This window comes from Hermetia illucens, chromosome 1 (genome assembly GCF_905115235.1).
Source record: "Hermetia illucens chromosome 1, iHerIll2.2.curated.20191125, whole genome shotgun sequence".
In the NCBI taxonomy this organism is placed as follows: Eukaryota; Metazoa; Arthropoda; class Insecta; order Diptera; family Stratiomyidae; genus Hermetia; species Hermetia illucens.
The window spans coordinates 173,608,091-173,635,781 of record NC_051849.1 but is presented as its reverse complement, the minus strand read 5'-3'; the positions used below and the strand labels follow the sequence as shown (position 1 = coordinate 173,635,781).

The following is a 27,691-nucleotide window of genomic DNA, read 5'->3' as shown; positions in this document are numbered from 1 at the left end:
GTCACTAATGGAAAAGTGTGAGAAAATATCTTTCAATTCATTTTGCTTTGAAAAATTTTCAATTTATATCTACTTGCTGAAAGTATCTCAAATAACCCCGAGATGCAGAGCATGATAAGATTTCAATTAAAAAAATACGATTAAACATCGCCAGCGATATAAGAAAGCTCACCAGCCGCACGGAGGTTTTCAAACATCTTTCAAAATAGTGCGAAACTTAAAGTGTAATCACAAACGTAAACAAACGCTTTTGCCTATGTCATCCTACGTTAGCACATACCATTCCTATGAAACTTTGCGTGCTTGCCAACGGCAATGTATATATTGAAATTTTTCTTGAATTATTACTCAGTTGATTTTCTTCGTTCAGGTGAGAACTCGTGAAAATGGAAGTTCTGACGGTTATTTTGTGGTTAGTGATATTACTTATTCCGGCTACTTATTTATTTTTCAAAAAAAAGTACTCGTACTGGAGGGACCGCGGAGTACCGCATCCAGAGCCGAAAATACCTTATGGGAATCTAGAGATTTCCGCTGGTATGCGAAACGCGGTTGACATCCTCTATAAATCAAAAACTGACTTCCCGTTTGTTGGTGCATACATGTTTACGACCCCAGCCGTTTTGGCCACTGACCTAGACTTCATCAAGGATGTGCTAATTCGTGATTTCAACTATTTCACTGATCATGGACTCCCCCACAATGAAGAAATCGATCCGCTTTCCGCAAACTTATTTGTTCTGGATGGTCAAAAGTGGCGCACACTACGGACGAAATTGTCTCCAACGTTTACTTCTGGACGGATGAGGTTTATGTTCCCCACAGTTCTTGAAGTCGCGGATCGGTTTATCGAAACTCTAAATGAACTTCTGAAGACTCAGAAAACCCTGGAAGTAAAAGATCTTTTGGCACGTTTCACAACCGATGTCATCGGCACTTGCGCCTTTGGAATTGAATGCAATAGCTTGAAGGATCCAGACGCAGAATTCCGTAGATTTGGACGTAAGCATATCGAAGAACCAGCTCATGGGCAATTCGTCCTTGGTTTGATGAACATGTTTCCAACCATCAGCGATATGCTGGGTTTAGCACGAACACGCCGGGATGTCACCAAGTTTTTCATGGATATTGTTCGAGAAACGGTGGACTATCGTGAAAAAAACAATATTCGTCGAAATGATTTTATGGATCTTTTGATTCAGTTGAAGAATCATGCGAGAATCGAAGGAGAAGATCACGAGAGTATTGATTCGAAAATAATTGACAAGCTAACTTTTAAGGAACTGGTCGCGCAAGCTTTTATATTTTTCCTTGGTGGGTTCGAGACTTCATCGTCAACCTTGACATTGACTCTCTATGAACTAGCTAAGCACCAGGACATACAGGATAAGTGCAGAGCAGAAGTTAATCACGTATTGGAGAAATATAACGGAAAATTAAGTTATGAAGCCATGAACGAAATGCACTATGTGGAACAAACTATTTTGGGTAAGTACACAAATGTATCAATTTAAACTGCTACCTATGAATAATTTATGAGAGTTTGCTTCAACGGTATAACACAAAAGTAATCATTGCTAGATTGCTCAAAAAAAAAACATAAATAGTTCCCATTCATACCCAATCCCAGTCCCAATCGATTCAATGTCTGTCAGTCAGTTTGTGAAAAACGGCTGAACCTATTGCCACGAATTTTTTGTGTAGTCTGTAAACCCCACTATATTAGGCAAATAGCACGATATTCTATTGAGTTTAAAGGAAGGTTGCCGGTACATACGAAAAAAGGAAGCAATAATTACTTAAAAATTTTTGGACCTCAATTACTATTTTTCCAAACCATTCTTTTTTTAAAGTTTTGTCTGCCTGTTTTTTTTTTCAGTGGGAAAAATCTATCATGGATACACTCTGGAATCTAGGATAGCAGATCGGACTCTTACCGACTAAAACCTCCCACATTTTCTCCACCCTCTCCCCGCAGAAGCACCGTTCTGGTATTACTTCCCGAGGCTGCTCAGTTCTTAGCTGTTCGCTCTGAATGAGCTGCTACCGCTTTGCGTAGCGTTAATTGCAATAACTTCCCTTCCATGCCTCCGTTGCGCTGCTGCTTCTTTTAGCTGGTGGTGGATACATTTCATCATTGCAATTCCCCATCTGGTCCATGCTGTTTGCCATGTAGCTAATGACCTCTTTCGCTCATTTTGCTTGTTTCGGCACGCTTCCTGATTTTCGAACAAGCGGCTTGCCTCTTTGGCAAGAATACTTGTTGGGAACTTCCACGCTCTGATCATCACTGGAATCACGCATGCTGCATCATAAGATGTTGATCGGTGATGGCAACAATTTGAAGCTGTCTGCGATTTTATAAGATTTTTATCATCCACGCCTACACTGGTGCCGTGTATAAATAGATGAATCTGACGACGCGCGATAAAAGTAGTCGTCAGCTGTGTTTCGGGCCACCTATATTTGGAAGCATACCTGCTCGTGTTGAGCTGATAGTGCCGCTTTCTGCTCAATTAGCTTTAAGTGTGGTTTAAAGCTCCCAGCTTGGAATCGAATGTTACTCCCAAGTATTTCAGCGATGGCTGAGAGCTAGCAATATGCACTCCGATGCAAATTTGAACAGTTTGTGTTTCTGCCGATTTGTAAAGAGTATAAACTCCGTCTTATGTTCGGTAAGCTCCAGCCCAAAGTCTTCAAGCGAAGACTTGATCTTCCGTATATTCTCGTTCACATAGATCTCTACTTCGTCGGAGTGATTGGATGCTATTACCACTTCAACGTCATCAGCGAATTGGACGACAACGGTTTGCTTAATTACTGGGAGCCGTAGAACGCTATCATACATTGAATTCCATAGCAGAGGACCCAGAACAGACCCCTGTGGAACTCCTGCCGGTGTATCCTACATATTCGACCTTTCGTCCAGATAGTAATGTACCTTCTGCTGTCGGAAGTAGTCGAAGATTATATTTAATATATATGTTGACGTTTGTGCCGCGATGAGCGCTTCGATAATACGGTTCCACCTGGCAGAATTGAACACGTTCTTGATGTCAAGAGTCACCAGTGCGCAGTATTTCCCTTCATCGTAGGCTTTTCTGGCTATCTCAAAAACCATTTTGGCACCATCAACCACTAACCAAGTCTTACGGAAACCAAACTGCCTATTTGACAAATAACCGCGACAATAAATTATTGGATGTAGCGGGTTATTGATTACCCCCCGAAAAACATGCCTACTGTATTCAGAAGTCAAATACAAGCTTTTATATTTTTCACTATGTGGGGAAGACCCCTTCTTTTGAGACAGTCTATAATTACCTATGCGAACATAGTCAGTGCCATTCTAATTGCCAGTTTCAGCGCCTTGTTGGGTTTTCGTTCAATATCGGAGGCTGCAGTATCTGGTACACTTTTCAGTCGTCCAGAACTTCGTCTGCGATTACTGGATGTCCGCGCTCATTGGTATCATTGAGAAGCTTTTTTCTGGATGTCGAAACTGTGTCCCACAATAATCTACGGACTATCATTGGAGGAGACCTTTTGCGTTTTATTGTTGACGTAACCGACTTGCACGCACCTCCCCGTTAATCAGAGTCGCTAAAAGCAAAAATTATTACTTTTCGTGAAGGTCCACTGCAACTTTTTATCGTGTCTATTTATTTTCGAGATATCTTTGTTGGTAGTCTATCGGGTTTCTTCGGTTTTGACTTCGCCTTTTGTCCTTCTGGCCTTCAGGGATTCCGTACAGCGCTTCGCTATTTCAGAGTTCCACCAGTAGTTAGAGTTGCGAATGTCTTGGCATAAAAGTGTCACATGGTACATCTATTAAGGCATCTGCGATGTCGTTTCTGTAGTCATTCCTGTAAAAGCAGTGTTCCATTGCAATACCTTCAAAAACGTATCCTCATCCAGTGCTCTTAATGACTAACCTGCTTCTGGTTTGTTCAATTGAGTATTTGTTGTTCTGGGTTTTTTATCAATAGTAATAAATATCCCCTGGTAGTTGCTATGGGTATATTCTTCGCTAATATAATACTGTAGACGCTTGACCAATGAATCACTTACGAATGTAAGACCCAAAAGGAGCCTGGTTCTCCGCGTTTAACAGTGTTAACGGTTGCGATATTGGCCAGGGTGACATTTAGGCAGAGGAAACCTCGTCTAGGATTCTTTCTCTTTCAGTTGTTTTCCGGCTTCTCCTCACGTTGAAGTCGCCAGCAATTATTTTAGGGTTATCTTTATACTCTGCTATTCGCATACTTGGAGCGGCATAACCGCTGTAAATGAAGAGGTCATCAATCTTAACCCTCACAAAGTCGTGTTTGGGATGCTCCATTGCTTGCTGCAAGGCTCGATTACCGCAAGCCTACACCGCAGCCTTTCCACTTCTGTCTGCTTCCCAAAGGCTTTCATGCAGGTTTTTGCATTGTTCGCAGACAATAGGAAAATCTATTGTCTTTTCATACCCTCTCTGTGCTAGCTGGATGACTCCCATTTATGTAGGGTACTTAAAGCGATCTTGTTGGCTTAACAAGTGCTGCTACTCGTTATGTGGTTACAATTGCGATCTTCAATTTCTCTGCATAGAAGACAGTGAGGGTTCTTAGTGCAGTCCTAATTTTCTAACTTCACGTCAAAACAATTTGGATTTATCGGAGGTTCTGGTGGAATCTTCCGCCATATGTGGGAATCTGGTGTATTTTAAGCAGCATTTAGTGGAATTTACTCGCGTAGCTTGCACACGACCTTACCAACGCGGACTTTGTTTGTAGACAGTGTTTGTAGACAGTGAGGTCACAGGCATAGCTAGGGTCACTGTGTGCATTCCACGATACGCGCTCCTTATTCACTTGATCTCCGTTCCCTGCACATCCTTCAGTTTCAATTGGTGTTCAAACGTTGCACAAGTTTCCGTCTTGGTGGTGACCTCGGCAAAATCTTTACACTATATTGCAACCATTAGTCGACTTGCGCGGACGACTGCTTACTCACCGTGTGAAGCCTCGAAATTCCTTCGTAGGTCGCCGTAATTCAATCAGTATCTCTGTCTGTCTGTCACACGCACTTTTCATCCAGACGAGGACATTGATCAAAACGAAATTTCATGGACATAAAGAGACTAGGTAATCCCATGCATACAGTGAGCGACATAACTTTAATTGGAGTTTCAAGGGGTTTAGTTAACTAGCGAAATAAAGTTGATTATCGTGTATTATTAAGCTCATTCTAGAAATACAAAAATTGGTACGAAACGACATTATAGAACGTAACGCTGGAAGATTCAAGTGAAACTCTACCATTACCAACACAGAAGTAGTGGGTCAAACCTTTCTTTTTGTATAAAAATACTCCACACAAAACATCATAAATGGGATCTATTTCATATATACTGATATACTATATGTCAATACTATAATAAGATGGAATTTCTGAGGTAGTAAGACCCAATATACGCTTCGTACCAAAGAGGCTTCCCTCCAGGCAAATCAGCAACGGATCGGAAGAACTGCTGGAATATGGACATCAGTTGCAGTTCATCGACTTTAGAGCCGTCTATGACAGCATAGTCATGACGATGTTAAGATCATGGGAAGAACAATCCAAGATGTACAGTCTACTTTCATCGCACTGGTCAAACGGGAAGAATACAAATAGGAGATTACAACTTTAAGGCCGTTGAAAATTTCCCCTATCTAAGGCCGAAAATGACAACCGATAACAGCTATGACGATGAAATCACCGCCCGCTTGTTGGCTGCCAACAGAGCCTATTGTAGCTTGCAAAAACTATTTCGCTTGAAACATCTCACCATAGGGTCAAAGCCCTTACTGTACAAGACTATGATCTTGCCAGTTATTGTCTATTCCTAGGAAACCTGTGTTCTTAGCAAAAACAAATTGCGAACTCTTGGCCGCATTCGAGAGAAGAATCTTCCAATAGGTGACGGTGGGCGGGTCACTTAATCCGTATGGATGAGGATGATCCCACCCGGATAATCTATAGGGGCAATGTCAATGGTTGAAAAAGAAGACGAGCCAGACCCTGCCTGAGATGGATCGATAGCGTTGGTCAGGACGCCAAACAACTTTTAGGAATATCGAATTGGTGGACCTCGGCGCAAAACCGGGATGTCTGGAGTTCCTTACCAAGGCAGGCCTAGGCCGGATACCGGTTGTTACGCCGTTGATGATGATGATACGGGGCCGTTTGGGAATATTTTGTTTTTACCTTTGCTTCTAAATGTCTGTCTGCCTTTGAAACTCATTTGCTACGATTCTATTCTATTGATTCGAAATTTGGTGCAAAGGTGGGAACTGTGAATCCCCTCGCATATTATGAGTAACATCCTTCTAGGATATTTTGAAGGTCTCCTCATACTTGTAAAAGGGGGGTATTCAATTCTTTAACATTTGAAGCAAGATCAGGAAGGAGGGACTATAAAGTAAGTATTTCTTCCACGCGGTTACCAACTATTACGAATGTCGAAGAATCGTAGAACCAAGTTTAAAACACGGTCGATAAAGCGGCCTATGTAGTCCTCGCTGATTCATCAACCGAATTACTTGAAGGCCTGTGGAAAGAAACGCCTCTACCAATCGGGAATTAAAAAAGCGACCGCTGTTACCGCAAGCACTGCTACAGGAGCAATTCCAACCGTCAATGCCACTGAAGTTGAGGAAGAAATAAACCGAATACAATCAGGGAAAGCAACAGGACTTGACAACATCACATCTGAGCTCTGGAAAACGAAGAGCTGGGGCCCAACACTATGGCTAGATAAAAATAGTGTCTGTGTCTGCAGAATGTATATCTTTAAATTTGGAAATGTACGGAGGAACATTTCGAATTTTTAGTTACGTATATACTTTGGAGACTTGTAGCGTTCTCGACTAATTTCATGGGGATAAGGGTGGTAATTGCAAAACGGTCACCAAAAGGAAACGCCGGGTTTCTTTAGATTTATTTTGATACTATTCCATTGGCGACGCCACAACTATGAGATCATTTTCAGGAATTAGAATACCTCACTTCTTTCACCAGAACTAGCAGCTGAACCACGATAAGGTCCACAGTAGAACTGACAAGATTTCAACTAGCGAGACCTGCGCTTAAGGGGTTATTCTAGCGTTAAGCGGGTATTCTGGTCTAGGCAACCGCATTTTAGGGGTATTTTCAGGCATAATAAAAAAAAGTTGTACATGTTAGTATCGACGTTTTTATCAGTTTTCTTTTGGCACAATCATCCAAAATTGAAGAAATTAGTAACCACCAAAGGAAGGACTCAAATATAATAGCTGCCTCTCGGTTGATCTAAAATAAAATTTTTTAGCGAATTCATAAAGGGTGGGGATTCCATTTTCGCTTGGTGAGAGCGATTAAAAAAATAAAGAAATAGCTTCCTTATGAAAAAAGAGTAGGGTAGTAGTTTCTCGTTTGGTTTTTATTTTGGGAATGTTTTAAAAGTAGTAAGAGGATGTTTGGAAGCTCTGTGCAAAATTTCAAATAAATCAGTTCCGGAGAATTTAAGATATGATGTCAATCGTTTAAAACAATTCGAAATACCGGAAGCTCACGCTTCGGGTTTAAAGGTTTTGTGTTCATCTTATGTAAGAAATTTCAACGCACATTTTCCCATCCGTGTATAGCTACAAATCCAACATATTCCTTCATATTTTTCCAAACTACAAGACATACGTACATATTTCAGCCATAGATATTACGCTCACCCTAAACAAACAAACCGTATATTTCCGAATATTGTACACATATATGTATGTATATAAATTGATCGTACGCATATTTCCGATTTACTTCTTATATCTATCTGAATTAGGCACCACCCCCAAAGTTCATTAGCACGCATATACTCTATACGTACATACACACATGTCCGGTGGTTGTATTTGATATTCATATACAAATGATTAAAAAACTAAAACAAAATAATTCTTTGCGACTCCATTAATAAGAACTCATTTCGTTGAGGTATTGACGTGATGATGACGTCATGCAGGTTGTAGAGTGCACGAAATTCACAAAAAATGGTAAAGTTTTACCCCCTATAACTTTGTTAATAATAGTTGGATTTTCTTCAAACTTGACCAAATTGTGCATTATGTTCTTCGTTATACGCATTTTGTACTTCTGCGATGGATGAATGTGTAAATATACTATTATTAACTTTATTTGTGCAGATATCGGAACCGGATATATTTTGAGGCCTAGATTTCGTAGAGATGGACCATTGTGATTTTTTTCAGATTTTTCGGTTCTGAGAACGAGACCTGTTACATTTTCTGGGGGTCATATTTTGAGCGCTCACTCCCCTATGTTTCACGCAATATCAAATATTGAACCAGTTTTAAAAAGTACTAATTGAGACCTTTCATTTGATACCCCACTTGGCTATATTCTGTGAAAAAAATTTGCTCCCTCCATACGCATGTATGGGGACCCCCCTTAAACTTAACACAAAATGGCGCCATTTACTGCATGTAAAGGAAACACCAGATTACATACTCTCACCAATTTTCATGACAATCGGTCTAGCCGTTTCCGAATACATCGGGTGTGACAGATAGACAGACCCCGACTCGATTCTAACAAGGTTTTGTTTCACACAAAACCTTAAAACAGTTTCGATAAAAAGACATTGAACGTTTGAAATCTCCTTTCGCAGCTGAGACACTCAATAAACTTGTATCATGTTTCATAGTGGGAGGGGCTTTTCTTGTTTTACTGTTAGAACGAAAAGTATTTCCTCACAGCAAACGTATGTCCAACAGCTGCGACTAGAAAAAAAATACAATTTCAAGAAGTCCTTTTACAAGCATGCGGAAATGCAAAAACAAAAAAAAATCGATATCTTTGAATTTTCCAACTAGAATACATATTTTGATAGATACTGCATTGAAAACTAGCCGTGAAAAATATGATATGATATTATGTTGATATCTACTTTCGTTTTGACAATATAGGCATTTTTTGGAGCTCTCATTGGACGGTTCCCATACAGTGAAAATCACTAATAAAAGCTTTTTCTAAAAACATGTATTTTTGGTACACGACGTATAACAAAATAAAAACATTCCAATTTTTTCCAAAGCTTAAGTTTCGAAAAAAGTAAAATTTTCTTCCAAAAAGAAAATGGCAAAGCTTGTCAAAATGTGAAGATTCAAAATTTATGAATCAATTTAGGTGCATCCAGTAGATAGAATTAAAGAAATATTTTTATTGATTTGGTTACTGGTTACTTGAAAAAGCTAGGTACCACCCTGAGCGATTCGTGCCCTTTGCGTTTTAATGTTGAAACATCTGAATATTACAGCTCCATTTTGTTATTTTATTTTTTGTGTCCATTTTAAGGACTCAGTAAAGAATCTTGTAAAATGTAAATCCAATAGCTTTATAATGACAAATTTGCATTTTTTGATGTTCAAGGGACCATCCTTAGTGAACGGAGACGACCTAGATGGAAAATCCAAAAAAAAAAATTCTAAAAATTAGCTAAATTGACCGTGATGGTCCGCCCGCAAATTTTCAAGCTCCATCAAAGTGACACGTGCTTGCATTCATTGTAAATTTATGAAAAGAATAGAGAATTTAAATCGGTCAATGAAGTTTAAGGAAAATAAGCCAGTGGTCCCGCCAGGATGCGCCCCTAAACCTCCGCTTGCAGAGTGGTAAGTTTATCCTGGGAACAAACATCCAGGGTTGCATGCTGCAATACATTTAATCGTCGTAGAAGGGCATAGGTACTCCCATGGGTGACCACGCTTTGTCAAAAAACGACGTGATAGAAGGAGGTCCCTATCGAGATATGTTTTGATAGACGAAGTGCAAAGATAATGGATGACAGCTTGTTATCCAAATTTCTTCGATCAGGACCGATATAGCCGCGCGTAGTAACCAACAGTGAGCGATTTACTCTCTCCAAGGCATTTGACTGCGGGGAGTGTACAGCAATGAGCAATGTAAATCTGTTGAATGGCATACTGGTTCAGAAAATCGTTGAAGCTCTTATTTTTAATGACCAAATTGGATTTTTCGATGATGAAGGGACCATCTTCATTGGCCGGAGAGGACTAAAAAAACAACAAAAAGATTGGCTAAATTGACCGGGAAGGTCTTTCTTGGAAAGGCCTCTAACCAGCATCCAAGCGTTCGGTATATAACTCTGTGCACTACTGTCACCATGGATCTTAACTAACGACTGGTTCAAAGACAAAATTCTCTCCTGAATGAAAATGAGGTAAACTCTTTCGACCACGTAATGTATAAACGCGAGACCAACTTTGCAAGTTTGGAGTATTATTATTCGCTCTATTGTTCAGAATTGCTTCATCCAACTAGGTCTGATCACTAACCGTTGAATAGAAGGTGAACGTGGTAGGGGTTAAGTCACACAAAAAGAAATGCGACAACTCCATTGCGAAAGCGGAGGAGGAATGCAATCTTCTCAGAAAATCATAGAAGCAGCTGAAGTATAAACCATCAGTGATAGGGTATGTAGTTGCCCTACTATGCCCCAGATATACAATAAGTTTATGGCAACCACCACCTTTCTGACATGTGTGCATTCAAAGGCACTAACTGGCATGCTACACAATTAAAAATTACCAGACTTGTACAATACAGCACAAATTTACCGCGCCGACTAACAATAAAATCGGCTTTTTTAAGGTTGTGGGTCAGGAACGGTTATACCCCTAGATGCTCTGAACCCCAATGCAGAATGAGAATGTAATTTTTTGTTTCATAGAATAAAGACATGTATTGTTTAAATAATTAAAGGCAGATTATTCACAAACCTAAAGACTCAATCAAAATACTATACATATATTTCTGCATCTCTAATCTTTTACTACTTTGTTTTCAGAAACCCTCCGCAAATATCCAATTCTACCAGTGGTTCTACGTAAATGCGTTAAAGACTATCAAGTACGCGGCACGAACATTATTATTAAAAAAGGAACACCCGTGCAAATTCCAGCTTATTCAATTCATCATGACCCAGAAATATATCCTGATCCCGAAAAATTTGACCCCGATCGGTTTTCACCGGAAAATGTTAAATTGCGACATTCTGTTTCATTTTTAAGTTTTGGTGATGGACCACGAAATTGTATTGGGCTGCGCTTTGGAAAGATGCAATCCAGAATTGCACTAATAATGTTGTTGCAGAACTACCGATTTAAATTATCTTCGAAGTCACCTAATCCGCTAGTTTTCTCCAAAAAAAGTTTCATACTTGCACCAGAAGGCGGGATGCACTTAAATATTGAAAAAATATAAAATATTAAGATTCATATAACTACCACGTTGTAAATAATAGCTTTAAGTGACAGTGTTTTCTATTTTTAATAGTAAATAAAAAATATTGGATATCACTGTTTAAGTTGTATTTGGTGGTCAAAGGGTAGTATAGGTCCCAGGGCGAAACGTGGATTGGTACCCAATTTGGAGCATAAAACCTGGGAAATGCCTGCTCAACCAACACCAACAGCTCTACTACCAAACTATATCTCCACCTCCACGTGGTGACCGCTGGGAGCTCTTTCGTAACGAAAAGCTCCAGACGGAGAAGGCGAGTCTCCCACGCCTAAAAACGGGACAAAATGTACCAACTGGTCCTCCAGTTTGGGGGTTGGGTAGGGCTGACAACCCTACACGGAAAACCGATGTTACGGAGCCACGAAAGGAGAATCGGACAGGATGGACTTTACAACGACGAACCCGGCAACGAAAACGGATTTTATCATGGAACGTGCCCTCCCTGTACAGCTGTAAGCTGATGAGCAGCTAGCCGATACCCTGTCCCAATATAGGGCGTAGCTATATAGCGTTACAAGAGATGCGATGGACAGGGACCGGTTTCTTGGAGAAGAGCCACTACACCATATATTATAGCGATCATCCAGTAAACCATGTGTTCGGAGTAGGGTTCTTAGTCAGCCAAACCTGCTGTTATCGGCTTTGAAAACATAAGCGAACCGCTATGGACATTGCACTTGCGAGGCAAATTTAGAAATATAAGCCTTATAAACGTTCACGCCCCTACAGAGGACACTGCAGAGTCGGAGAAGGATACTTTCTACGAGGCAGTAGAACAAACCCTCGAAGCCTGTCCCAGATCTGATATTAAAATCATACTTGGGGATCTTAACAGCCAAGTAGGGAAGGAGCCCGTATTCCGGCGATGCGTTGCTTCCCATCGCTTACACGAAAAAACAAATGATAACGGATTGCGGATTATTCAATTAGCAGGGTCACACGAAATGGTTGTTGGAAGTACCTGGTTTGCGCGGAAAGCGGTCCACAAACATACGTGGGCCTCTCCAGACGGGACCACTTTCAACCAAATTGACCACGTGTTGATCGAACGCCGCCTCAGCGTTGATGAATGTCAGAACATATAGGGGGGGGGGGGGCAATATGGACTCGGATCACGATCTCGTTGGCATAGTGCTCCGAGCTCGAATAACAATACCCCCAAAATCCCCTCTGACAATCAGGTGAGAGTGAACACTGAAACCATCTACAACATAACCCTCCACGACACCTATAAGAGGGAAATGGATGCCCCAATAACTGCAGTCAACAGAGGACCTGGAGATGAAGCACCAACAAATGATCTCCACAATCACCTGAAGAACGTTATCATTGATACGGCCACAAACATACTTGTCCCCAGCTGCAAAAGGTGTCGGAACGGCTGGTTTGACGATGAATGTAAGCTAGCAAAGGAACGGAAGAATGCCGCATACCGAGTAAAGTTGCATTCTCAAAGAACGCGGGCACGCGCAGAGACTTATCGCGAACTCCGTCGAGCGGAGAAGCGACTTCACAGACGTAAAAAGGAAGCCTGAGAAAACCAACAAGTCTGTGAACTAGAAAAGTATAGGGAGCAACCGCACCAGGCGCGCAAGTTTTACCATCAAGTCAGTAGGATGAAGCCTTATACCCCTCGATACTCATCGTGCCGAGACGAAAAGGGAAATCTGATTTCCGACAGAATGGGCATATTAGAGCGATGGGTTGAGTACTTCGATGAGCTAGTGAACAACCAGAACATCGGCGAGTTGGAGGTCCCGCCAACTGAAGACGACGGACAAATACTGCCACCACCAAGTTTAGGAGAAACAGTCCGTGCAATTCATCGGCTTAAAAATCATAAGTCGCCAGGAGCCGATGTAATTACAGCTGAATTGGTTAAATATGGAGGCGACCAGTTACACCAAGTGGTTCATCAACTTATGCTCAAGGTATGGGACAGCGAATCAATGCCTGACGATTGGCAACGAGGCATTATCTGTGTTATACATTAAAAGGGAGATATCACACAGTGCAGCAATTATAGAGGTATCACGTTGCTGAGTACCATCTACAAGGTATTCTCCGCTATCTTGCTAGGCCGGATAGCCCCATACGCCCAGAACATCATTGGCCCATACCAAAGAGGCTTCACTCCAGGCAAATCAGCAACAGATCAGATTTTCTCTCTGCGGCAAGCGATGGAAAAACTGTTGGAATATGGACAACAGTTACACCATCTGTTCATCAACTTTAAAGCCGCCTATGATAGCATAACCAGGGTAAAACTGTACACGGCCATGGGAGAATTCGGTATCATGACGAAATTAATAAGACTGACTAGGCTGACCCTGACCAACGTGCGAGGCCAGATAAAAGCAGCAGGATCACTCTCAAAACCATTCGACATCAACAACGGTCTAGGACAAGGGGATGCCCTATCATGCGTCCTCTTTAACCTGGGCCTGGATAAAATGATCCGTGGTGCTGAAGTAAATGCAAGAGGTACGATCCTCTTTAAGTTCACCCAACTACTGGCCTATGCTGACGATATCGACATCATTGGAAGAACGACCCGAGACGTACAAACTGCCTTCATCCAGATCGAGCACTAGTCAAACAGAAAGAATAAAAATAGGAGACTTCAACTTTGAGACCATTAATTTCTCCTATCTAGGGTTGAAAATTAAAACCGATAACAGCTACGACGATGAAATCCGCGCACGGTTGTTGCAGCCAACAGAGCCTATTTCAGCTTACAAAACCTGTTCCGCTCGAAACGTTTCACCATAGAGTCAAAGCTCTTACCGTGCAAGACGATGATCTTGCCAGTCTGCATGTATTCCTCGGAGACTTGGGTTCTTAGCAAGAAAACTTGCGAACTCTTGGCCGCGTTCGAGACAAGAATCTTCCGAGGAGTTTTTGGCCCCCTATATGAGGATGGAGGATTCCGTACATAACGACGAAATCTATGAATGATACCATGACCATCAGATTATGGATAACATCCGGCTGAGTAGGTTACGATGGGCGGGTCACTTAATCCGTTTGGATGAGGATGATCCAGCCCGGAAAGTCTATGAGGGCAATAAGTATGTCAGAAAAGAAAGACGAGGCAGACATTGTCTGAGATGGAGCGATGGCGTACAGACAGATTCTCGGGATATTGAGTTAGTGGACCTCGGCTCAAAACCGGGATGTCAGGCCTAGACCGGATGCCGGTTGTTGCGCCGTTGATGATGATGAATAACCGTTGGCGTAACAATCCAATTCGATCAGGACCTTGAAATGTATTCGAGCACTTCATTCAAGACCCTAACGGTACACTACAAGTTCACTGTACCCTATAGGAGACAATGTGGTGAACATTGCGATTGTCAGAGATTATTACCCTGATTTGACTCTGGTACTCATTCACAGCTGAGTCGACTGGTATCCAACGTCAAATCAGGACACAAATCACACTGTCACACTGAAATTTGAACCGTGCCCTTCCATACGATAGCTTTTTGCTCTAACCACTGAGCTATCCGAATAAGCATTTATATATTTAAATAGAGTAAGTTAGTATCAACAGGTAGAACAAAATAAACACTAAGACAAGACGAGATACCGAAAGCTGGGCGCTTCGAATATATATTTTTTGTGTTCATTTTATGTATGTCAAAAAATCTCCATGCGCGATTTTCCATTCATACATAGCTAAGAATACAAAATACGCCGTCATATTTTGACGAACTCCAAGATACCCATAAGTAGATATGAACATATTAACGACATAAATACTGGGTTCATCCTAAATAAACAAGCACTGCCTATTACCGTATGACGATGCACACAATATATCTGCGCATATAAATTGATCTGACTCATCTTCACGCATTTCTACTTTACTCCGTGCACAAAAGTATACATATATATGTATATGTTATATAGCTAAATTAATGACCGCTGGTAACCAGATACTCAGGTGCCTATTATATTAATTACTTCACTCAAGCTTTATTAGAACATACATATACATACATATGTCTATCTCGAGTAATTGTGATTGATATGCAAATAACTAAAAAAGGCCAAAAAAGAAAACTAAAACGTTGCCATGAACCCTGTCGTTCATATAAGTTCACTTTATATGATGATGACGGAATGCCTTCAAACTTTTCAGAATTATGTGCTATATTATCGCCTATACTAACGCCAAATTGTGTACCTCCGGGATGGACTTAAGGGGGCCTTCCGGTAAATTTATAAAACATTGTAATATAATATTCTTAGCTTTATTTGTGTCGATGTCGGAATGGGATGTGTTTTTAGGCCTAGGTTTCATATAGACGCATCGCTGTGATTTTTTTCAGAATTTCCGGATGGATAGGTTCTGAGAACGAGACCTGTTTCACTTTTCAAGGCAAACATTTTGAGCCCTATCTCCCCTATGTTCCACCCAATATCAGAAGTACGATCCGTTTTAAAAATTACTAATTGAGCCCTTTCATTTGATACCCCGCATGACCATATTCTATGAAAAAAAGAATTTACATTCCCCTTTTGCATCTATGAAGAGCCCTCCTTCCAACTCAATATTAAATCGAGCCTCTTGCTACATATAAGGAGACACACGGACCACAGGTTCTTGGGCATGCTAAACTTCTATCGTCGTTTCCTGCCCAAGACTGCCCAACACCAGTTCGTTTTGGACGCGTAATTGTCTGGCCCCAAAACAAAGGATACACGAGAGATTGTGTGGTCTGAAGAGGCTGTCCGCGCGTTCCATAAATCCCAACAACAACTGGCTGATGCTACACTCTTGGCATTTCCTTGATAAGATGCACCCCTAGCCGCTTTTGTTGACTGCTGCTCATTACTAAAAGGTGAAACAAGTCTGGCAGCCGCCGAGCTTCTTCTCCAGACAGTTAAACCCCGCTCAACGGAACTACAGCACTTACGATCGAGAACTGTTCGCCGCGTACTTGAGCATTAAGTACTTCCGCTTCTCCTTTGAAGGCAGGCCGTTCACAGTGTTTACGGACCATAAGCCTCTCACATATGCTTTTGAAACAGAAGCCCGAAAAAGCGTCCCCTCATTAGCTTCGACACCTGAGCGTTATAAGCCAGTTCACGTCCGACATACAGCACGTGTCCGGCAAAGACAACATATTTCCTGTTTTGTCACATGTTTCCCAGGCTAACGTCCCCGCCTCACTCGACTTCTCGGCTATCGCCAAGGCGCAGGAAGATGACGCAGTATTTCAGAGGCCCCAATCCAACCCAAAATATAAATTTTGGGAGTTGCCCATCTTCGGCTCGAACCTCTCTCTGTGATGCGAATTCTCGGAAAAGGGACCCCGGCCATACTTTCCGGCCACCTTTCGCGTTCACGCGGTAGAACATCCAGGCATCAGAACGACAAATCGGTTAGTCACCGAGAAATAATTCTGGTCCTCCATGAATAAGAACATCAACTCCTGGACCAGAGAGTGTATCGTATGCCAAAAGTGTAAGGTCTCCAGGCATGTACGAAAAGAAGTGGGCTCATTTGCCGGCACTACCAAGCGGGTCTACACCATACACCTCGACATCGTAAGACCTTTGCAAGACTCACACGGTTACAGGTATTGTCTTACAATCATCGACAGGTTTACAGGGTGGCCTGAGGCAATACTTCTGAAGGACATTACGGCGCAATCTCGTGCCGAAGCCCTCTGTCGAAAGTGGATCAATCGCTTTGGCGTCCCTGCAGTGGTCATCACTGACCAGGGAATGCAATTTGAGTCCACCATTTTCTCTGAATTAGGCAAACTCCTGGGATTCAAACGCCAACGAACTACGGCTTACCACCCGCAAACCAATGGCATTTATGGCTCGCGATGATCCATCCTGGACTCAGATCTTGCCTCTCGTCCTACTTGGCCTACGAACAACCCGCCAAGAGAAGTTTGTTGGTATACGGAGAGAACCCAAGACTCGCAAGTGATCTGGTCATCGACAAGAGATCGGGTTTCACAGATTCGTGATTGCTGCGTCTGCTGAAAGGCAACCTTCGCTACATGAAAGCCACACCTCCGCACCTGCCTGCGCACCCAAGGAGCTGGACACGTGCACGCACGTCCTGGTCAGGACGGATGCTGTCCGGAAGCCGCTGCATACGAAGGCCTACGCCATGTTCCCGAGCAGGGAGAACATTTCTTCCAGCTCGAGATCGGGGGACAGAAAAAGGCTGTCTCCTTATCCAGGCTGAAGCCCGTTTGCACCCCAAATCAACGTCGCGTTTGCTTCGCCGTATGATGGGGAACGCAGATCTGAGTTCAGTCGCAGAAACCCCTAGGTTTCATCTGAGGGCGGAGTGATGTGGCGCAATTTATTTCGAATGCTGTTAATTCGATTAACAGTGGCCACCATCGGTCTTCTCCGTGACGGAGCATGCCGTGATTTGAGAAAAATAATGAATTTTGAAAAATGAATTCGAATAATGTCAATTTTTAAGAAGGAGATTTTACGAAAAGTTTAGTTCCTCTTAGATAATAAACTTATTGTATTCTTATGAGAAGAATCAACTCCGTTTGAGATTTCTTACGTTGTAGCTAGTGTAGGGTTTATCGAGGTTAGCATTTCCCCGCCACCGTTGGCTGAAGATTCATCAGACTTTTTGAACAATAGCGCACATGGTTGTGCAGCGCCGCCCATAACCTCATCCCCGAGAAACTTCACCTTTTTCCGAAGTGCCTTACTTTTTCGTCTGCTGGGACCATGCTCAGGTGCCCAGTATGCGATTTCTGGTCAATTTAGACGCAGACGGACAAACCGTAGTCCATTGAAATGGAGAGCATGCCTTTCACAGATTTGTTCGCGAAGGGACATAGATAACATGTAGAGTAACTAACAGATAGAAAGCTGACCATTTGGATTTCTGCTATTAACTTTTAGATGAAAATTTAACCACAGCAACTAGACCACGCATGCATGCACCAAAATAGATTCCGCGATAGGTACGTTTATCTGGTAAACTCTTTGTTCTAAGCACCTACGTCTTATCTATACCAGTTTTAACACATCTGGGTAATCTGCAGAGCTTTTCATATTGTTTGTAGATGAAGCGTTAGACAGAAAAATAAAACACCACTATGTAATTCACACAATCAAAGTAATTAATCTTATCAAACTAATCCGATAAATTGCCTATAATAAAAATTACAACGATGACATTTCGCAATTCAATTATTTGACTGTTTCATGATGACTTACGATTGTTATGCGATTGGAATCGCATTTCAATTTTTTTTTATTACATAAATTAACGATGATTTGCATGATAGGGAAACCGCTCCTGCGAGGAACTGTAAAGCGAGGCTTTCACATGTGACACTATCAATAATCGATGGTTAGGAACCGTTCTTAACCTCAGGGTACATTTCACTGCCCTGATGGGCACTGTATACAATCTGTGGTTCCTTGGATAGAAGGGTGTAATTTTTGAAGTTTTGTGTAGAACCGGTGTTGGGTCGAGGTCCACCAATTCGATATCTTTAAAGGCTGTCTGGCGTCCTGACCTACGCCACCGCCCCATCTCAGGCAGGGTCTGCCTCGTCTTCTTTTCCTTTTCCTACCATAGATATTGCCCTTATAGACTTTCCGGGCTGGATCATCCTCATCCATACGGATTAGGTTACCCGCCCACCGCAACCAGTTGAGCCGGATTTTATCTACAACCAGACGGTCGTGGTATCGCTCATACATTTCGTCGTTATGTACGCTACGGAATCGTCCACCCTCATGTAGGGGCCCAAAAATTCTTCGGAGAATTCTTCTCTCGAACGCGGCCAAGAGTTCGCAATTTTTCTTGCTAAGAACCCAAGTTTCCGAGGAATACATGAGGATTGGGAAGATCATAGTCTTGTACAGTAAGAGCTTTGACCCTATGGTGAGACGTTTCAAGCGGAACAGTCTTTGTAAGCTGAAATAGGCTCTGTTGGCTGTCATCGTATCTGTTATGGGTTGTGATTTTCGACCCTAGATAGGATAAATTTTCAACGGCCTCAAAGTTGTAGTCTCCTATCTTCAATGTTTTCGTTTGACTAAAGCGATTCGATGTTGTTCGTTCTTCTGAAATGTATCGCGGGTCTCAAAGGACCGGAGGTCCTCCCACGGAGTCAGTCTAATTTGCAAGTTAGTAAGGAACGCGTCGGTTATAAATAAGTCTCGAGTTGTATCAGTTATTCTATAATTAATTGTACAGTATAGTTGCATAATTAAGTGTGAAATAAACGGTTCAGTTAAAGCCATAGAATGGGTTTTTGATCTAGTGTTACGTATTCACAATAATAGTGTGTGCAATTCGAATGGGCATTATGAATTACGACTACGGAAATCTCTGGGTTTCAAGTAAAGGGAACTTAGGAAGTCCCAAGTTTTTCCTCACAGAAGACACAGGACACGAAACCCTTATACCTAAAGTGCCAAACTTCCGGTATTCCCACTTTTTAAGGTTTTGTGTAAACATAAAACCTTATTAAAATCGGTTTACTGTGTGTCCGTCACACGCATTTTTCTCAGAGACGGTTGTAGCGATTGGCACCAAATTTGGTAGAAAGGTGGGAACTGTGAACGCTCATGCATATAGTGAGTTACATCCTTTTACGTCGAATTTAAAAGGGGTCCCCATATATGCAAAAGAGGGGTGTAAACTGTTTTTTCATCAAGTATAGTCGTATGCGGCATCAAACTAAAGGTTTCGGTTAGTACTTTTCGAAGCAACTACATATATTGGATAATAAAATCAAATTTTAGAAAATTTTTTTCTTTCTGACTTAGTCTAACCAATTTTTCAGCCCAACTGTACCTTCCTTCCTGTAACATATGTTTGGCCACCGCCAATTCGCAAACATCTCTGTTATGTTTTCTGAGTACTTCTGCTTGCTTTAGATATACTACGAATCTTGTGATCACCAATCTTTTACTTTGTAGGTTATTTAAGTTTTTTAAAATATTATAATTAATTAATTGATAATTAGAACATTATATTATTACGATTACAGATAGAAGAGTTTAAAAGTCTCCCCAGCTAAATATCCCAATTTTATTTATAAATAATGGACATAATTTCAAAAAATTTTCTTGGAATTTCACAAGAAAGGAAAATTCTGATTGCGATTGTTATATATAGATACTAGATATTTTAATCCCATAATGACCATGTGCCCACCTTCAACCATTCCATTTGGAAATGATCCAGATTTTAGACTGGGAAGCAAAAGCGGATTTAGCGCTGTTAATGCGTCCGGTAACATCAAATTCGGTGCCGCTCTCCGCAGAAACCACGCTTCCTAGATATTCAAATAGATCGATTCTTTTGATGCTGTGCCCATTAATTCAGATAGGGAAAGTACGTTGACCCGTCAGACTGAGAACTTTGGTTTTGGTGATGTTTATTTCCAGTCCAACTCTACTTGGCTTTCTTTCTAAATACAGAGCCATTTTGCCAAGGTTCACAACCCGTTGAGAGAGCAAAGAGATATCAGAAGTCGAGGTGTTTAAGTAAAGATGTTATTTTCCATCGAAAGTCGGTGGCTGGATGCAACCATGGCGGATTCCTCATGGATGCTAATGGATCTTGATAATCCATTAGGATCTTGATGATCCTCCCGTTTTTCCTCGCTCTGTGAAAGGTACTGGATTCCCAAGATTTCTGAATGAGTGTTCATCGTTATGCTTCGACGATTCCGCAGCCAGACCTTATGACGCCCTATGGGACGTAACCGATGACCTGTGAAGCACCCGAGAAAAGAGCATGCATTGATGGTGGTCCAATGATCATCGATATTCTGAGATGCGTTACTCAGTATATATGCCGTTCGATCGGCAAGATAACCTTCCCAACATTAAGCGAAAGCTGGGTCATACAAGCGGTCAATGTTGAAATTAAGGGCTGGCCCTCCAACCCTGCGGGAAGTGGTAAACGCAATACGCAAGCGAATGTAAGCGACCATCCCCCCCCCTCCCTTTCGAGGCTGATGTCACCGCTTCTCTTGTTACGCAGATCGAGGAGACAACTCATAAATCAGCTGTTAATTGCGAAGTGGTCGATCTGATTGCTCGTACGGCGTCGGTTAGCTCAAACCTAGTTGACCTTATGGCAGGCTCTGTGCTCAAACAATGTGCTACTAATTACGAGGCGATAGAAGTTGTAGAAATTCACGACCTATGTTTCTCCATTACATATTCAAGCAAGGTGTCATCTTTAGGAAGCATCCCCTGAACTGTGTTTAATTGATCATTGAAAGCATTCTTCAGCACTATATTGGAAGTCTCCGGTGGTGCGTAGCATTGTACAATTGAGATACTTTTTAACCTTGACCCGAACCTTGCAGTTTGAAGTCTGTCAGAAACTGGCTCCCAGGTCAAGAGTCTTGTGGTAGAAGTCAGAAGCAGCCGGGCACCGGATTCGGGCCTGCCACCACTTGGCTTTCCAGAGTACAAAAGCACATTGCTGCAAGATGTGAAGTATTACTCTCCGGAGTCCTCCCATCTTGCTGCGCTTAGGTCCAGAATGTGCAGTTTATATCCCTGGAATTTCTGCTCAAGTTGGAGAAAGTAAGCATTCTGAGAACTCTCGCAGTCGTTATCGAGGAGCCTGCGCACATTCCAGAAAGTAATCATAGTCCGTTTTTGATAGTCAAGGTCATTGGCGTGAGGTCAGTCCCTATCCGAGGCGTTGTTCACGTTTCCGTGAGAATAAAGTTTCAAAATTTTCAGATTGCTAGCTCCCTTATTCAGGGGCATGGAAGGATATGCGAAAAAAGAAAAGCCCTTCCTCTCTCACCCCGCTGATGAATTGGGACGGTTTCTCCGTTAGAATTAATGACACCTGAAATTGGGGCAATTTCGATGTAAAAACGGTAGGATTTAGCGAGCTATGGAGAAAGAAACGGGAGTTACCTTTTACACAGTTATAAGGCTATTCGTGATGAAAAGGAAGGTTCTCCCCATCTTGCCCCGCTGAAAAGTCGAGGCAGTCACCAAATCTTAAAAACTTCGTATCATTAATAAATTTATTATAAAGTTATTGGTAAGGCAATTATCAGCACGATTTGGATGCGCATCGAAGGGAGATCATCCATCTCCCCGATAGTGAAGAAAGCCAATAACATTACAATTCTTATAATGTGGCTAGAACTGATAACCATGCGCTAGCAATAACAGAGCTACCTCGTCATCAGAGAGTGGTCGTTAGATGTTCTCCATGGCTTTCTTAAAATTATAAGAAAATCGCTAATGGAAACGCTCTTGATTAGGGTTATATTGAGCATGTTATCTGACACTATTCCAGTGAGCTTATGCATGTTTGATATCAATATGAACTGTAAAAAGCTTTTCACGTATATATTGTTTTCCGCAACGAAGTTTCATTCAGTAAATTCATACCGTTTTTGTGAAAAGTCTTAATCAGCATGGATGTTCTAACAATTATTTTGTGGCTTGTAACATTTCTTATTCCCGCTACTTATCTATATTTCAAAAAAAAATATTCGTACTGGAAAGATCGCGGTGTGCCGTATATAGAACCACAGATACCTTATGGAAGTATACATGTCTCCACGGGTATACGCGACGCTATCGACAAGTTTTATAAAGAAAAAACTAACTTCCCGTTTGTTGGTGCATACATGCTTACGGCCCCATCGGTTGTGGCCACTGATTTAGACTTCATCAAGGATATCCTAATTCGAGATTTCAACTATTTCACTGATCATGGAGTACCCCACAACGAGAAGGACGACCCGCTCTCTGCAAATTTATTCGTTCTGGATGGTCAAAAGTGGCGCACACTACGCACAAAATTGTCTCCAACATTCACCTCTGGTCGGATGAAATTTATGTTCCCCACAGTACGTGATGTTGCGGATAGATTCAATGAAACCCTAGCTGAGCTTGTGAAGAATCAAAAAACTCTGGAAGTAAAAGATCTTTTGGCACGTTTCACAACCGACGTCATTGGAACCTGTGCTTTCGGAATTGAATGTAATAGTTTAAAGGACCCCGATGCGGAATTCCGTTGGTATGGACGTAAACAGTTGGAAAACCCGCCTCACGGACCACTTGTCACGGGCTTGATGGGGATGTTTCCAAAAATCAGCAATATGCTGGGTTTAGTGCGAACCCATCGCGATGTTACCAAATTTTTCATGGGTATTGTTCGGGAGACAGTCGATTTTCGTGAAAAAAATAATATTCGGCGAAATGATTTCATGGATCTATTGATTCAGTTGAAAAATCATGCGACACTCGAGGGAGAAGATCACGAGAGTATTGATTCAAAAATAATTAAAAAGCTAACTTTGGAGGAGCTAGCTGCACAAGCGTTTATATTTTTCATTGGAGGATTCGAAACTTCGTCTTCAACCTTGACATTAACTCTCTACGAACTAGCTAAGAACCAGGACATACAGGAAAAGTGCAGAACAGAAATAAACAACGTGTTGGCAAAATATAAGGGCGAGCTAAGTTATGAGGCGATGAATGAAATGCATTATGTGGAACAAACTATTTTGGGTATGTATTCAGATATCTATATCTATTCAAAATTACTTTATAATTGTACCCCGTGCCCATGAATAACTCACTGACATTTGCTGTTGGAAGTAGATGGAATCTAAATCATTACTTGTCTCCATTGTAGTAAATGAAATAGTTGTTGAAAAATAGGTTACTTCGAATTAGTGTCGTTTTGTAACTTTGCTTTTGGCAGTACACCATTAATATTTCTTTCTGATCATTTCTTCGCCAAAAACCTTGTCAAAAATTGTTCAAATGATATTTGGAGCCAACGTAATATCAGTAATATGGGAGCAGTATCAAGTAGTATAAATGTAATGATCGTGTCACTATTTCCCCTGTGATCAGGTGCTTTACAACATAGTTTACGAGCCGTAAAAGCAAGCTGAAGGGAATATAGATTTGAAGTTGCAACCTGCAGCTCGAGAATTTTGTCTTGCTTCAGAAATGATTACCATACCTGGGAATCAGGGACTGATTTTTAGGCTACAACCTTTAGCATTTGTCAAAGTTATCTTGGTTTCCAAAATGTTCCAAAATTCCAAATTTCAGTGATGCAAGTTGGACATTTTTGTATTGAGAAAGTGATGCACTTTTTTCCTTTTCCGACACGGTCATTTTGTACCCGGGTATCAGTTACATGCGCCCTCATGTCTTGGGTACCGGTATCGGATAAAATATTACCTGCGAGATCCCGTCCCAGGATGACGAACATCTCAACAGTTCAATGCTACGTACCAAGAGAGACGTCCGATTCAGAAGTAGAGGATACTTTATATTGGCGAGCCTAGAGCTCAACATAAAATCAACTTGGTTTCAACTGACCGGTAACGCGCATCCAATAAGATTGACCACATCGCGGTAAACACTAGATTTAGAAGTTATCTTATGGGTATCCGAAACAAGAGAACCGCTGTCATTGATCAATTGACGGTTGCTGGCTTTCATTTGCGTATTACGTCCATATCATCTCACAGTGATGGTGGGCTTTTTGAAGTTTATCCTGGTTAGCCTTCGGGATCTAGCCCTTGCTCAACAGCGAGAAAATTATTTTACTGATCTGATTGGGATATATAGTACATTGATGAGTACACAATCAAATCTTTCACAATCTCTTGCGCAAGTTCAGTTATTGGCCATGATCCTAAGTTCCGGTTGATTCAATTTCTATTGAGTGTTGACGAAGGATATCCGGTTGAGCTTCATCAACGCGGCATGAGAAGGTAGCGTTATGTGCGGCGTGACAAACGGTAACTATCTATTATTCAGGGAGATGCAAGTTGCCTCAAATGTTTTCTCTCAGGATTCTCCTTCAATGATCACATCATTTTGGAGCAGTTGATCAGTGTTCATATCTTCTTTCGTGATCTTTGACCATGACATGTAAAGCCACGGACTTCGGTCAACCGGCACCGAATTTACAAAGAGTTTGAACTGAAGATAAACAGGAACAAACTCAAGCCTCGCACGGGTCATTGCGCTCGTCCTAGATTATTACCCTGATTTGACTCAGGTACTCATTCAGAGCTGAGTCGACTGGTATCCGACGTCAAATCACGATACAAATCCCACTGCCACTAGTGAGATTTGAACCGCGACCTTCCATATGACAGCCTTGTGCTCTAACCACTCAGCTATCCGGACACGTTCCTATCTAGATTAGCGGCCGTAATATCAAGGGGTTATTTCTACCGATGGTGGCACCGAGCTTAATATTACCCGGCACATTAAAAGCGTTAGATGCATTTCTGCGCTTTATCTAAAATATGGAAATATGGATGCCTCAACGCAACTCAACATCAAGTAAATGCCGTCTCTGTTACTCAAAGGTTCGAAGTTTTTGCTAAAACTTGTCTCGACAATGCTATCTATGGATTCTGACTTCAAAATATCCCAAACGATGACTTGAGTCAGTGGCAGTGGTTTTCACATCAAATCGGAGCTTCTGCTAAAGTCCTGTATCAGCTGTCTTTGACCTGGTAGGAAAGTCATCGAATATGTGCCAGTATTCCATCAAGATCAGGAGCTTCGTTACCCCATGACCATATTAAGCTGTTCCAGATTTCCTTAGTTAACGCCGGTGGTGAATGAACTTTGTCATTTTTGGAGGTTTGTCAGATAATATTCTGGGAGGAGTTACCCTGTTTGGGTGGAACTTGTAGTATTGAGCCTATCTCGTCTTGATATAATCTGAATTACTAATTACGTTTCCTACTTTCTTTTCAGAGATTTGCGAGTGGCTTGTATCATTGCCTCAAATGTTCTACTATCTCACTGTCATTATGATATCATCTTCACCTTCGTCTGCATATTTTATTTGCAAATTGGCGTTCGGTTTCGTTTTTTCATGAATTCTTTATATTTTTTTTCTTACTTATAATATCGGTTGATTCCTCAAAGCAGCTATTTTGTCTTAAACTCTCCCCGATATTGTTTTTACCCGGTTTTTCATATGCACTGACAATTGTTTTTATAATAGGTCTGTCTCCGCCACATGAACATTTTTGAAGTGAATTGTAAACTTTGATGCATATTTCCTTTTTTAAGTTGTCCATTTCGAATTTTCGTATCCTTCTTTACTTCTATTTGTTTCGCTATATGACACCGACATTTTTCCTTTATTAGACAGTGATTTGGATCGCAGGTTGAATCACGGAAAGCTTTGACGTCCAGTATACTGTTATCAGCTCTTTTCAAGGTTTACAGTCTGTCTCTCTTTTTTTGCGTTGGAAATTGGAATGCTTCAAAAATACCGTTCGCTTCCTTCTCCCTCGCGAACCCCGCGGAACTTACCTCTATTACGTCACGGGACAGGATTAGCTACAAATGATGGCTCGCGTTTGTACTTATCATTTTCCTACTAAAAGTTCTCTTTTCTTCGCATATTGTGGATCGCCTTCATTAGGACTTCCACCACCGTCTAAGATGTTTCAGCTAGCAATTGGTCCACGATATTCTCGAATAACAACTCCCGGCGAAAAGTTTCACTTTTCAACGTGTTCCACATCCTCCTGAATGATGTCGGACAATATGGAGAGTTGTCATGCCCAAAACGGTAAAAATGTGCGGTCATAACTAACCTCTTCATGGCGTTTAGTTCACCTTGCGATATCTGAGACGATTCTGCAAGTTCGGCGTACTATAGGAGAACCATCCCATCTCTTCTGCCATTCCAGTATCCCTTCAGTCTTGTCAACTGTCGAAAATTCGCCGATTATGCATGATGGGTCGCTGTTCGCGACGATATCGATGGGGACTATGCCTCGTATGACGCATGCTGCTCCGCCGGATATTGTGCTGCAGGCGCACAATGACGACAGCACAGTTAGTCGGCATGGGTGTGCAATCCTTTTCCTATTTGCTTCATGTTCCAATGCCGAGGTCCAGACAAGGACGACATAAAACAAACTCGAGTTCACAACTCTGGAGATAAAGAGCTGACGACTTCGCCTTGGGCCAACTATATTCGATAACATTTGCGTAAATAATGTTGCAACTCCGGATGTTTTTGTTGCTCAACATTCACGATGAGCCTTGAACTTTAATTTTTGGTCAATCATAATTCCTAGATACTTGAGCGCTGGTTGCGAGTATCTGGTTTATCCGCTAATCCTAACCTTCATCGATGTTTACTTTTTTTGTTTGGTGACTAAAACAACCTCAGGCAAATCAGCGCTTTCTACCCATAATTACCGAAATTGCATCGTTTGCCAAAATCTCTATCTCCTTCATGTCTTGTGGCACGAGAGTCACTCCGATGTTATCTGCTAAACCGATAACGCTCACCTCTTCGAGGAGCTGTTACCTCGCAATTAAATCGTGC

General features: G+C 41.6%; 2 protein-coding genes across 2 annotated transcripts in view; both read left to right on the top strand.

Moving 5' to 3' along the window:
• Positions 1-362: 362 nt before the first annotated feature.
• Positions 363-11,391, top strand: LOC119646552 (cytochrome P450 6a9-like). Its single transcript, XM_038047030.1, has 2 exons — positions 363-1,488; positions 10,886-11,391. Exons 1-2 carry the CDS (start codon positions 387-389, stop codon positions 11,299-11,301), a joined length of 1,518 nt encoding a protein of 505 aa, XP_037902958.1. The 5' UTR covers positions 363-386; the 3' UTR covers positions 11,302-11,391.
• An 11,372-nt stretch (positions 11,392-22,763) lies between these two features.
• The window catches only part of LOC119646704 (probable cytochrome P450 6a21), a 17,092-nt gene continuing 12,164 nt past the window's right edge, over positions 22,764-27,691 (top strand). The window contains exon 1 of the mRNA XM_038047284.1: positions 22,764-23,865. Coding sequence (XP_037903212.1) covers positions 22,764-23,865 — 1,102 coding nt within the window. The remainder of the gene's footprint in view (positions 23,866-27,691) is intronic.

Bases quoted from the DNA above. Each gene is read 5' to 3' on its own strand.
- LOC119646552 (XM_038047030.1), top strand. From the start codon at position 387: ATGGAAGTTCTGACGGTTATTTTGTGGTTAGTGATATTACTTATTCCG. The intron at 1,489-10,885 runs GTAAGTACACAA...CTTTGTTTTCAG, and splicing joins TGTGGAACAAACTATTTTGG to AAACCCTCCGCAAATATCCA.